Source organism: Cucurbita maxima, unplaced genomic scaffold (assembly GCF_002738345.1).
Source record: "Cucurbita maxima cultivar Rimu unplaced genomic scaffold, Cmax_1.0 Cma_Scf00040, whole genome shotgun sequence".
In the NCBI taxonomy this organism is placed as follows: Eukaryota; Viridiplantae; Streptophyta; class Magnoliopsida; order Cucurbitales; family Cucurbitaceae; genus Cucurbita; species Cucurbita maxima.
Window position 1 is genome coordinate 1,272,520 of NW_019272056.1, and position 13,560 is coordinate 1,286,079.

At 37.9% G+C, this 13,560-nt stretch overlaps 2 protein-coding genes across 2 annotated transcripts; one reads left to right on the forward strand and one right to left on the reverse strand.

Moving 5' to 3' along the window:
• Window positions 1-1,084: 1,084 nt before the first annotated feature.
• Window positions 1,085-6,720, forward strand: LOC111469376 (uncharacterized protein YKR070W). Its single transcript, XM_023114606.1, has 12 exons — window positions 1,085-1,303; window positions 1,407-1,510; window positions 1,620-1,655; window positions 2,651-2,724; window positions 2,911-2,951; window positions 3,408-3,479; window positions 3,581-3,782; window positions 4,751-4,846; window positions 4,994-5,061; window positions 5,705-5,900; window positions 6,012-6,095; window positions 6,435-6,720. The coding sequence occupies exons 1-12, from the start codon at window positions 1,191-1,193 to the stop codon at window positions 6,492-6,494; spliced, it is 1,146 nt and encodes a 381-aa protein (XP_022970374.1). The 5' UTR covers window positions 1,085-1,190; the 3' UTR covers window positions 6,495-6,720.
• Window positions 6,721-7,642: 922 nt separating this feature from the next.
• Window positions 7,643-13,097, reverse strand: LOC111469377 (enoyl-[acyl-carrier-protein] reductase, mitochondrial). The gene is made up of 10 exons (XM_023114607.1): window positions 12,866-13,097; window positions 12,685-12,782; window positions 12,426-12,557; window positions 11,368-11,511; window positions 11,188-11,290; window positions 10,400-10,499; window positions 9,811-9,887; window positions 9,638-9,716; window positions 8,746-8,864; window positions 7,643-8,282 (listed from the first exon to the last, which is right to left on the reverse strand). Exons 1-10 carry the CDS (start codon window positions 13,027-13,029, stop codon window positions 8,189-8,191), a joined length of 1,110 nt encoding a protein of 369 aa, XP_022970375.1. The 5' UTR covers window positions 13,030-13,097; the 3' UTR covers window positions 7,643-8,188.
• Window positions 13,098-13,560: the final 463 nt, after the last annotated feature.

Below are 13,560 nucleotides of genomic sequence, written 5' to 3' on the forward strand. Positions count from 1 at the left end.
ATGGTAAACATAGATATCACGTAAGTATTCATATTAAACATAATGGAGAAGTATTCCTATGCACGTATCTTACAAAATGCATGAGGGCCCATAATGTTAAAACATGACATATATTCATGACACTAGTCATACTTTCATTCTTTTCCTGACATAGCATTCCTATGAGACGTACATACTTGATATTGGTCGGTTATTCATGATTAACGTACATGGTTTTCTAATGTCTCATAGTTATAGTGCATGACTATTAACATAATTTACATAGTACATGGAGGTTCATGCATCAAATAACTTTTCAGAAATCGTCGGCGGTTGGTCTGGACATGGGACTTTTTGGGCGTCAAAGTGCTTCTCTTCGTAAATTTGGAGAAAGAAAATGACTTTACTAGCAGGAATATGAACAATCAGGTAAGAAAATAGAAATGGATTACCCTGAGGTAGATTACAACCCTCATCGTGTAGGGCCACAATTTGGATTTGACCAGGGACTGCCAAGCTAATATCCACCTGATAACATAAAATAGTTCAATGACGAAGTATATATCATAATATATCTGATATCGTAGAATAACTTGTACGCGTCATAACATATACATAGTATAAAAACATAACATAGTACACATCATATAATCATAAAACACAACATGTACAGAGATCATCAGGCACGCGTCGTTCATATAGTAAATAAGTCATCCAAACAAACCAATAGTAAATTCATTTACCTGGTTGGTCTAAGCCGAAGTAACTAAATTCATAATTGAAACCAGCCACTTACTTTTGAAGTCAGTTCATCTACGATAATTTGGCTCTTTCTTTCCCGGATCTCCTTTCGAAGGAGATTTAGATTTGCATGAACTAGCAAACCGATCACTCACTGGGGATGATCCCCGGTACAAGCAAACCGACGACACGAGACCAGCTTGAACCCAGCCAGGCTCTATTTCTCATGTCTCCTTCCATCACGGTCACGGTCGCTGCCACGTCATATTTATATTATTATTTTAGAATGAAATGTTAATGAGACAGATTTTAAAAAAAAAAAAAAAAAAATTAGGACTAAAATTCAAATCTACACTTATAGGAGTTTGTAGAATTTCTGGCTCGAACTTCTCAATATTGAAAATGAACTTTGAATGGTGATGCACGATACGTCTACATTTTCAGTCTGAACTACAAAGAAAAGCCACAGAATGAGCTTCCGGATCTTCTCAAAGCCGCTGCCGAACAGAAGCAGAAGCCGATTACCGCCGTTGTCATCTATTTTCTTGCGTTCATTCTCACACACTTTCTCGCAATTCACCAGGTTTCTACTTCATCCCTTTCTTTGTGAATTCAATCTTTCTGTAATCGCTTGATTGAGAGAAAAAGCGTGTGATTCTGTTGTGATTGATATATTTATTTTGCAGACCTACGTTTGGCATTGCGTTCGACATTGATGGCGTGCTTCTCCGAGGCGATGCTCCGATTGGAGGCTCTCCACAAGCTCTGAGAAAGTTATACGACGATTCCGGTACGGTTTCTTTGTTTTTGGAGGACGTTTTTTTAATTTTTTTCTCTTGTAAAGTATCTTCGAAACTTTTTGGGACTGAATTTGCTCGTCAATATCTTTTCCTTGGCAGGTGCATTAAGAGCTCCTTATATTTTCCTGACAAATGGTAATTCCCTGATCATACTCTACTTTTCAATCTTATGTGCCGGGATTAACTAGGGGTTGCTCAACGATATAATTGTTCAATTTGGTAACAGAATGATGATGATTTGGTATTATCGTTCCAATTTATATTTTAGTTTGTATCTATTTCATATTGTATCTTGCAAAGGGTTATTCTTTTGTCACATTCTAATTTTCAATTCGATGTACATGAATGATGAAATGGTTAGGAATTGTTCTACGAGATTTAGCTATCATTCATTTCGATATTTCATAACAGAATGACTGGTCATAATCTTAGTAACAAATATCGTCGCAATATGTACATATATTCAGACACGCCACAGGACACTTATATGTCTACACAGTTACTAAATGGGTACACTTTTGGATGCAATGGAATGTGATAGGCTAAGTTTTAGGTGTAAGAGAGAAAGTTGGAGAGAGTTTCTTCGCGCTGAGGGCTAATGCATTTGCTCATTTTGTAGTTTGGATTACAAGGGGGGGGGGGGGGGGGGGGGGGGGGGGGGGGGGGGGGGGGGGGGGGGGGGGGGGGGGGGGGGGGGGGGGGGGGGGGGGGGGGGGGGGGGGGGGGGGGGGGGGGGGGGGGGGGGGGGGGGGGGGGGGGGGGGGGGGGGGGGGGGGGAGTAAACGTTCCAAGGATCCTAGGAAATTCTTAACTTAACTATTACTGGTTTTGCTACCATTCTGATCTATTGACATGAGTTTTGAAATCGTTTCCTTTTTTCCTTCTAGAAATATTGCCTTTTGCTGCAATCAAAAGTTGCCGAGTATCTTTCTCGAGGCAGTTGGTCTACACTTACTTAATTCTGTGTGAAGCCAAGTTCATAGTCTCTTGAAATGCCTTAGTTCAATTAACTGAGCTCATGGTTTTATGGATTGCTAGTAGGACACCGTTTGGGCATAATTTATGTATTGTCTGAAATCTTGAGAGGCTTTAAATGGTGTGTTCAGCTCTAGTTTTGGTTACTTCTGCAGGAGGTGGAGTTCGTGAATCCAAGAGAGCCTCAGATTTGAGTGAAGTTTTGGGCGTAAATATATCACCTTTACAGGTAAGATCTGCATACAAACTCCTTTCTAGACGGCTGATTAATCAAGAGTGTTAATCATATATACTTCTCTTCTAGACTCTATTCTTACATTTCCTTTTAACCCATGAAGGTTTTTACCCATTCCCCCATGAAGGAAATTTTCACATAGATTATTGCTTAATACCCTTTCGTTTGGATTTTGAACAGGTTGTTCAGGGCCATTCACCATTTAAACACCTTGTAAACAGGTATAGTTTAATCTGACCGGAATTGGTTTCTGTACCATTTATTTTCTACCTCTTCAGATGACACTTTGAACCCCATTTTTCAAATGTATTGGTTTATTTAAAAAGCCTGAAGTAAAATTTATTTAAAGATTGCTTCAAATGCCTCTGTAAATATTTACATTAGACGATTTAAAATTGATCATTAATTATTTACTTTAGCCAATCTTAGGCACTAATTTTGTGCCCCACTAATAATGATATTAGATAAGTTTGGTTTAACATACAAATATAGCTTGTCCGATAACAGGAAGTTGATGCAAACCTTAAATTATTATACCTGATTATGCATAGAGGCAGTAGCAGCCATAGCTTAGTCTGTCTACTTTGACTAAAACTAATGAACTTCAATTCTTTGGTTGGTAAAGTAAATAACTTCCTTTAAGTTTGATCTCATAGATACTTCAATTTGTGTGCCAGATATGAAAACAAACTTGTGATTGCTGTTGGAAAAGGAGAACCCACTGCAGTGATGTCTGAATATGGATTTCGGTAAGCTTTTGTTCTGATAGAATTTTGTGGTTTTATTTATATCATATCAACTCGATGACTGTTCCTTGCTATATGAGCTTTATGCATTCTTTTATCTTCAGGAATGTTCTTTCAATTGATGAATATACATCCTTCTTTGATAACATTGATCCTCTGGCACCATATAAGAAATGGACGACTATAAACGGGGCTAATCATGAAAAAACTATCTCAAATCTAGCTGAAAAGAAGAAAGTTTGCTCTGAGAGAGTTGATGCTGCCTTCATCGTTAGTGATTCTGTTGATTGGAGCAGGGATATTCAGGTTGCCTTCAGCTTTATATCTTCCACAACGTGTTCTTGCAATAAATTATCTTAATCTCATTTTTTCTTTCTGCCCTCTATTGAAGGAATTGATCAATTCTTTTCCAATTTTGATGAGATAAAATAACTAAAATAAGTATAGGAACAATCAACTTCCTTTCTGCGTTTAGAAAATGTAGACTTCTTTAAACATGCAGAACAAACTGAAGTGAGTGAAGGTTTTTTCTTCTCTCTCTGCCCCCTTTTCTCTGCAAGACATTATATAAGCCCATCCATCCGTCCATGAAGCTTTTGGTTGCAGGGTTTTTCATCTGTAATCTTGATGGGATACTCTTTCCTAATATTTCCCCTTTCAAGGAATGAAAAGGCTAGGCACATTTTTCCCTGTACAAGATCTTGAAGATTTCTGTAGGGCTTGGTTTTTATCTTGAGAAAACAGTTGGTTCAATGTTTTGCGCTCTTGTTATGATGCAGTCATTAGTCTTACTGAAGTTCTTTGCATTCCAACAATTGTTTCTTCTTTCTGAACTCCATGTATTATGAAGTTCTCTTCCTATTTTATCGATTTGATCCAACAACTACCAGCATAGCTTATGCTATCACCGATAATTTTCCCTTTGTGTTCGATTGCTTCAAGTAGGAATTACTCTTAATTTGTGGGCCCTATCTGAAATCAGGTCGAACTTCAATTTCAAAGTCTATTTTTGTGACTATTACATTTAGTTTAAACCTTTTATTTAGTTCAACAATCGTGGAGCGAGAGATTGAATCATTGACCCTTTAGATGACTATGGTGCCTTATCCATAGAGCTCTACTCGGATTGGCCATTTGATTTTAACCTTTTCCACCTTAATTGCCAGTTCAATATTATGAAATCGATTTCCATTACTGATACTCTTTTAAACAACTACAAAACTTTTCATTACTCTGTTAATTATGCACTAAGGAACATAGTATTGCTAAATCAGGTACTTTGTGATATCTTAAGAACCGGAGGTCTTCCAGGAAGAGAATTTGGACACCAACCGAACTTGTATTTTGCACACGATGACCTTGAATACCAGGTTACTAGTCATATACTCTTGGATCGTTTCGGAATTGATTCACTGTTGCCTTTTTTTTTCATACCCCCNCCCCCAACTATTATTTTCCTTTTTATTGAATGTTTGACGGTTCTAATATTGTAACTAACATGGTTCTCTTTAAGGCAGGCTGCTTTTCCTTGTGAACGTTTTGGTATGGGAGCTTTCAGAATTGCACTAGAGTCTATCTACAATAAGTAAGACAAATATTACCGTAGATGTTAAATGTCATAGGTTACTTGTCTGGAAGTAGTTGAACAGTTGTTCATGCTGCCTCTTGGATCATTACTGACCCATATCATTGTAATTTCTGTCATATGAGTATAGGATCCCAGAAAAATTTGCCTACCTTGAAAGTTGAAGCATAAAAGTCGCCAACCAATACAATTTCATGTTATAAAATTTTGTAATCCTGCTTTAGAATAAAGATGTACTCACTGGTTTTCAGTAAATTTCTTCATGACACGAGGCCGCAGCCAAGATAACATGATGTATTGTATGATCAATCAGACATGGTATTTTTCTAGGAATGCAAAGCTAGCCAACATTGAATGCAAGAATGCTTTCCATTGTTTAAACACAAGGTTAAATCAACAATGTCTAGCAATACGCTGTAAGGCTGCTATTAACGTCTCTGCCTATAAATGAACACTCACTTTTTTGCACCTAGTTTGTTAATGCAGGTGTTTCTTGTGTTCAAACATTGAATATGCATGCATCCTATTCAGTTGTTTTTTGTGGGGAAACTCTCCTAATCCGAAGAAGAAATAAAGTTTGTCGACTATGGATTCGATCTGAGAGTTGATCATATGTGAAGCGCTCGTGTATTTTATGATGCAGGATTCACCCTCATGCTTTGCAGTACACATGCTATGGAAAACCAAATCCGCTCGTATTTCACAATGCCGAAGATGTACTTAAATTAGTGTCATCAATTCATCGAAACAAGATGGATGCGACTACTGAAACTAATCACTTCAAGACTCTGTATATGATAGGGGATAATCCTTCTGTCGACATCAATGGAGCAATTCAGGTAAGGGATCTTAACTAGCTAAGAAGAAGCCACTTTTTTTGTTCGTCCCCATTTCTGTTGCTTACTAATCTGACTGATCACATTCATTGGCCTGATACTTTTGAAATTCAGGCTGGAAGTCCTTGGTTTTCTATCCTGACTAGAACAGGAGTTTTCAAGGGAAGAGAAAATCATGACAAATATCCAGCTGATCTGGTAGGTTCATTTTTCTCCACGTTATTTTCTGCTTCGTTTAACTGTTAGGAAAGAAAATGACGAGTTTGGGATGAAGTTTGAAAACGCCCTCAAACATGAGATAACAATTCCAGTCTTTCATTGAGATTTTGAATAGCTGTCCCGAATTCAAGTTGATTATGTTTCTTCACGTCTTCTTCGGGAAAAGACAATAAAACAATTCCCAATCACGGTCTTGGGATCTGATTATCCATATAATAAACCAAAAGAAACTCGATATTTTGTATCTTTCTTTTTGAATGAGATCTTATTGAAAAAGAGCAAGTACTTAATTGTTAGTATTTCTTCATTCTTCTGCAGGTAGTCGACACCGTTGAAGAAGCGGTGGACTACATTTTCAAGAAGGAAGGGATATGTTGAGAAAGACATGAAGGAGAGTTGATTCTTTTGAGAACATATTTCTTCATTCTTATTGTGAGATTCCGTTTTACTTTCATAATTAATGGCGGCCGTTCGACCAATTTCTATCGATGAAAAGTTTTTCTTAATTTATATATTATCTTTTCACATTGAAATACAGAAGAAACCTCTGTTCTTATTGGTTAGTAGTACCAATTAATGGAACTTGGGAAGTTCTTCATTTTCCAATTCTCTTTTTTCCTTTCTATTTTTAGCTCAAGAGTCCAATTTTAACATTGAATTTAAATCGTCAAAATGAATTATAAACTTAGTCAATCTATAAGGTTTGTCTAGACACAAAGGTGAAGGAAAGTGTATGGATGGTTGTCTAAGATGGGATAAGAAGACGTTAAAGAGATTTAAGTTGGATTTTGGAATTGATTATGTAACAGTACAAATCCATCCTTAGCAAATATTGTCTTTTTTGGATTTTCGTTTTTAAAACAAAAACGCGTCTATTAGGGAAGAAGTTTCAACACCCTTAAATATTTCATTCTCTTCACCAACCGATTTGGGATGAATTTATCAAGTAAAATCACCTTGTCAAACACGTTCATTCAGATTCACAAACATGATCTTTCTTCCGATCACATTACCTTAATGGAATGATTTTATTGATTTCCTTTAAAGTCTATTTCTTATTCATTCAAAACACTCAACCGATGCATGCTCCTTTATATTAAAAAATTCTAAACTTTTATTGATTTTATGTATGTAGCTAGTAGCTTTCTAACCTAACCAAATTGTATAACCTAAATTTTTAAATTGATTGTAGCATTTGATAATGTAGGTAGGAAATTATTTAAAAGCTGGACCTTCACGTCAGGCACATATGAATTGTCCAAGAAGTTACAATATGGACTAGGAGAATTGCCAGTAGTAGTGTTTATAACCTCGACGAAATTGGCAGAATCAGTTGTACAAACAAGCAAAGATCGATCTTTAACAATGAAGATTAATTCAATTGATAATTGTTATCGATTTCATGAGGAAAATACAAATAAAGAGGAGATTGTTAACTTTAATACTCCAGATTACATGGACTTTCATGTGAAGATATCGATTTCATGTTTTTTTTTGCAATGTATTATTATTGACATAAAAGGTCATTAATAATCGAAACTTTGTTTTTAATTAATCATCTCCTTCCCAAGAGAGGGAGCTGCTGCAGCATAATGCTGCTGTAGGGACTTCATTTAAACCAATCGGTCGATCTGGGCTCTCATTGAGCCTTCAGGCCAATGACTCCGACGACCCTGCTGAAAATCCAACCGACTGGTCGGTCGAGTCGGTTTCGGCCTAACTCTGTTCACCTCAATCTATAGCCTTGGATAAACAAACCCTACCTTGAACTATAAGTTTAACTTTATTCATCAAATTGCAGAAGCTTCACAAGATACTCAGATGTTGCCCCTAGCAATTTGAACATTCACTTTTTAGTTTCTAAAACTCATAATGAGAACAACACTAGTTGGCTTTATTCCTACTTTCTAGAAGGTCTGGAATTGAGACAAGACTTCAATTTCATTGGAACAAAGGGGGCATTTCTTTCAGATCTTAGTATCTAACTAAATCATGAACAAACTTGGAAACCGCCTATACCTATAGTATCATCCTGGAAAAGCAAGGCAAATTGTGTAACAGTGTCCAGAGGGTTAGAATTTGATGACCTGTTTAGGTTGGCTACCCTGCATACCAAGCGCCTTGCTGAGTGCAATGTGGAAATTGTCAAAAGGAACCACCTCCATCCTGCAGCAACATCTCAAAAACTTCAGTCTAATATAATAGCAGTATAATAGCACAAAAGGAAGCCCTCTCAGGTTAATATTTTGTTCATTTTGGTCCCAGAACTTTCAACTTTTGGATCCCTACCCTTTAAAATATGATCATTTTGATCCCTATTTGTCAAATTTTAACAAAATTTTATATATAATGGAAACTTTTTAATACAAATTTATGGCTACATTTCAAAAAACCTAGTGAATGAAGTGAAATGTTAAAATTTTAATGAAAAAAAATGAGATATAATAAAAATGAAGGACCAAAATGTTTATTTAATGAAGTATAGGGGGGCAAAATTGAACAAAGGTTGAAAGTGCCGGGACTAAAATAAACATTTTGAAAATATATGGATCAAAACGATCCAAAGGACCAAAATCATATTTAAACCAAAAGATTATATGCATAAAAGAAATAGAAGCAGATTCCGTACTCATATTTCAACTTTCCTTCACGTGCTAAATCCAGCAGGTAATCTATCAACCTTCTGCTCTCTTTTGCTTTATCTGTACCCATCAATTTCTGCAACCAAAATCCCCTCAGAGAAAGGTCCTGCATTGCATACACATGAATTGGCTTATTCTCTTTACCGGAAAAACTTTGAGAAAAAGATGGATTCATTTTCTATCTTGTGACTGCTGCAATTGTTTATGAGGAAAGGTCAAAGCCTAAAGATCTCTTGGCATCCCACGTCAGTTGGGGAGGAGAATGAAGCATTCTTTATAAGGGTGTGGAAACCTCTCCCTAGAAGACGCGTTTTAAAAACATTATGGAAAATCCCGAAAGGGAAAGCCTAAAGAAGACAATATCTGCTAGCGGTGGGCATGGGTTGTTACAAATGGTATTAGAGCTAGACACCAAGCGATGTGCCAACAAGAAAGTTAGCCTCCAAAGGGGTGGACACGAGGCAGTGTGCCAGGAAGAACGCTGGGTCCCGAAAGGATTGGGGGGTCCCACATCGATTCGAGAGGGGAACAAATGCCAGCAAGGACGTTGGGCCTCAAAGGGAGGTGGATTGTGAGATCCCACATCGGTAGGGAAGAGAACGAAACATTCTTTATAAGGGTGTGGTAACCTCTTTCTAGCAGACGCGTTTTAAAAAGCTCGAAAGGGAAAGCCCAAAGAGGACAATATTTGCTAGCGGTGGGCTTGGACAATTACAGACCGTTTATTATCATGCACAAGTCTTATTGATTGTGCAAATGCATCTCCAATCAATTACCAATTGATTCAAAATGAATATTAGAACTTCTTAAAGCCATGTAATCAAGTAACTATAATGGTGGCCCTGCAACGAGTACGCTAAAAGGAAAAATATCATTTACCTTAAAAATGAAAGATGAGGTTGACACTGTAATTGGTTTCTTAGACATGCCACCATATGTTACCATTGTTCCTCCTTGCCTGGAAACAAACACATCCTTACACCTTGAGGACAATCTTAGACCCTAATGGATAATCAATAAGGAAAAAATCTAATGATAGAAACAAGTCGGACCTCAAGAACTTGAGAATTAATGTAGCAGCATTGCCTCCAACACAGTTAAATCCCAAAGCAGGTTCAGGAAGGTTTTCCTTTCATGTAAATGAATCATTTTAGTGAAGAAAATCAAGAGAACAAAGAACAAGCGTGAAAACAGCAGATGTTTCTTGGATGTCTTTCTGTAATTGTTCTCAGTTTATCAACTTGTTCTATCACTAAATTTCAAATTTGTAAGTAAAATGCTATCTGAACTAGAAGGATTTTGCTTCCCCTTCAAAAACATCAAAATTACCATTGATTCATTCTTCCATTTTGTTTTTGTTTTTGTTTTTTTTCTTTCCTCCTTAATTTCTGGCTATCTAGTGGAATTTTTCTTTTGCACTCGAGAAATATCAAAGGTAGAGCGACTGCTCTAAACACCCTTTAACTCGAACATAAGAATATGATTCTAGCCTTTCAACTTCTTTGTTTCGCCCTTTATTTGAGGCTACCTGTTTGCAGCAATCTTATTGTAATTTCATATAATCCTTAAAAACATGCCTTCTTAATTCACTCCCAGTTAGTTGCTACCAACAAATTATAATAGGAAAATAGCCCAACGTACCAAGAGGCTCTTAACATTCTTGATTTCGAGCTGACTCTCACTGAAAACTTCATCAGCTCCAAGTCTTTTGAGTTTTTCTTTTGATTCGTCAGACCCTGCCCTACAATAAATAAAGCAAAGGATGGTAATTAACAGTAGGACTCTTTAAATATTGCCGTAAATGAAAGACAAACTATGGATAAATTTAAACAATAGTTGTGATATCCCACGTTGGTTGGGAAGGAGAATGAAGCATTATTTATAAGAGTGTGTAAACCTCTTTGTAGAAAACGCGTTTAAAAACCTTGAGGGGAAGCCCGAAAGGCAAGCCTAAAGAGGACAATATTTGCTAGCGGTAGGCTTGGGACATTATAAATGGTATTAGAGCCAAACACCGGGTGATGTGCCAGCGAGAAGGCTGAGCTCCAAAGGAGGGTGGACACGAGGCGGTGTACCAGCAAAGACGTTGGGTCCCGAATGAGGTGGATTGGGGTCCCACATCGATTGGAGAAGGGAACAAATCCCAACAATGACGCTGGACCCTGAAGGGGGGTGGATTGTGATATCTCATATCGGTTGGGGAGGAGAACGAAGCATTATTTATAAGGGTATGGAAATCTCTCTCTAGCATATGCGTTTTAAAAACCTTGAAGGAAAGCCCGACAAGGAAAGCCCAAAGAGGAAAATATTTGCTAACGTAGGCTTGGGCCATTACAATAGTGATTTTAAATATAAAATATAGATACACAAAAATATGTGTAGATTCCCACAAGTTTTAAATGGAGCAACAAATAGTTCAGCCTCAGCACCTATCACGAATAATATTGATGCTATGGATGCCGCGAATCCGAGCAAGCTGAATGATACATTGTCCAACTATGCTTGTCGCTCCATTTTGAACAATCGAGTCTCCTAGCAAAAGCCTAGAATTGATTATGAATTGATTGATAAAAAGGAAGGAAATATCAAACTTTCTGCAATAACCAAACCTGCTTTTAAGGAGACAAAGTCCTCCAGCATCCTCAGAGCAGTCAAGGGATTAACAGTTACGGTAGCAGCATATTCCATGGGTACTTCCATGTTGATTTTATGCCAAATACTCTGATCTTTCACAACATAAGTCTGCCATGTACCTAAAGTGTGGAAATCAATAAAGGATATCAGGCAATAAAGTGAAACTTCAAGAAACAAAGCTGTTCAGACAATTTGTTTTGCAGAGCAATTTTATGAAATGTTTTTATAGAGATTAAGGTTTTGAAGTCATTAAAATTAATGTGTAAGATCCCAAGCCCACCGCTAGCAGATATTGTCCGCCTTGGCTCGTTACATATCATCATCAGCCTCACGGTTTTAAAACGCGTCTACTAGGAGAGGTTTCCACACCCTTGTAAAAAATGTTTCGTTCTCCTACCCAACTGATGTGAGATCTCACAATCCACCCCCCTTCAGGGCCCAACTTCCTTGCTGGCACTCATTCCCTTCTCCAATCGATGTGGGACCCCCCAATACCACCCCCTTTGGGGCCAGCATCCTTGTTGGCACACCGTCTCGTGTTCACCCCCCTTTGGGGCTTTGCCTCTTCGCTGACACATCGCTTGGTGTATGGATCTGATACCATTTGTAATAATTCAAGCCCACCGCTAGTAGATATTGTCTGCTTTGGCCCATTACGTATCACCGTAAGCCTCACAGTTTTAAAACACGTCTACTAGGGAGAGGTTTCCACACCCTTATAAAGAATGTTTCGTTCTCCTCCCCAATCGATGTGGGATCTCACGTAATATTCACAAGTTTAGAGTAGGGAGTCAAGCCAAGCCATGTCTCAGTGGATGGTTCACCAAAGCTTGCAATTATGAAAGAATTAACAAATTTAATAATCCAAGAAAACAGATGACACCAGAACAAACTAAGAGAAATGTACATTGAAATTAATGCTAGAAGAAAGATTCACCAAGCTCATTGCCTTCAAATACCATGATATGGGACTGAACATTATGCATAAAATTTCCGTTTTTTGTGTTTACTCATTTTTGGGATTAAAGAGTACCAGAAGAAGGTGGAGATGGGATAACCCAGTCACCGGGTGAAAGACCCTGAACGGCCGAGCCCACTGAATGCACTTCTCCAACTCCCTCATATCCTCCAACTGCCGGCACCTCCGGCCTCACAGGGTATACACCTAAAAGTCCCCAAATTCCCTAACATCAGCATCAGTATTCAAGAAATCTTTCTACCTCAGAAAATCAGAAAAATTATTACAACTCAAAGTCAACAATAATCGATTGCTTTGTAAGTAATAATTATACCTTCAATGCGGTTAATATCGGAGGGGTTGATCGGAGCAGCCAACATTTTCACACATACATCATTCGCTTTCACTTCTACCGGCGGTAAGTTAATCACTCTGCACCAGACCAATGGCCGCTTATCATATAGAGAAAAAACAATTCCGAAGTAAATTAAGTTAAAATCGAGAAGAATAATCACCTGGTAACGCTGTCTGGAGGACCATGACGGTCGTAGACGACGGCTCTGGAGGGCGGAGACATAATCGCCGAGAACGCTCGTATGATTATAGATTTTGGTGGGGTATAGGCTCGACGGAGCGCGAGCCGCGGTCCATTGATGAATCTGAAAGCTACCAACGCCATTAATTTTGAGAAGCTTTCTGGTTTGGTTCACGTTTTGAGGGGTTTGATTTAGTGCCTCAGGGAGAAGACAGCCACTCCACACTCGTCTTAGTTATGTAAATTTCCTATAATACCCTTTATAAATGCTCCAATTAATTTGGCATTAATCCTTCTTAAAAAAAATTAAGAGGTTTCTCACGGGTCAAAGCTGACAATATCCATTAGGGGTGGGTTTAAGGCTAGGAGTAGGCTTACAAATGGTATTAGAGCTAGACATCGGGCGGTGTGTCAGTGATGATAGTTGTGTCCCTAATCTAGAGAATGATCATGAATTTATAAACAAAGAATACTCTCTCTATTGGTATGAGGCCTTTTGGGAAAGCACAAAGCAAAACTATGAGAGTTTATGCTCAAAGTGGACAATATCATACCATTGTGGAGAGTCGTGTTCGTCTAACATAGTATTAGAGTCATGCCCTAAACTTAGTCGTGCTAATAGATTGGTAAATCCTCAAATGTCGAAAAAATGACTCCAAAAATAAAAAGGAGTCA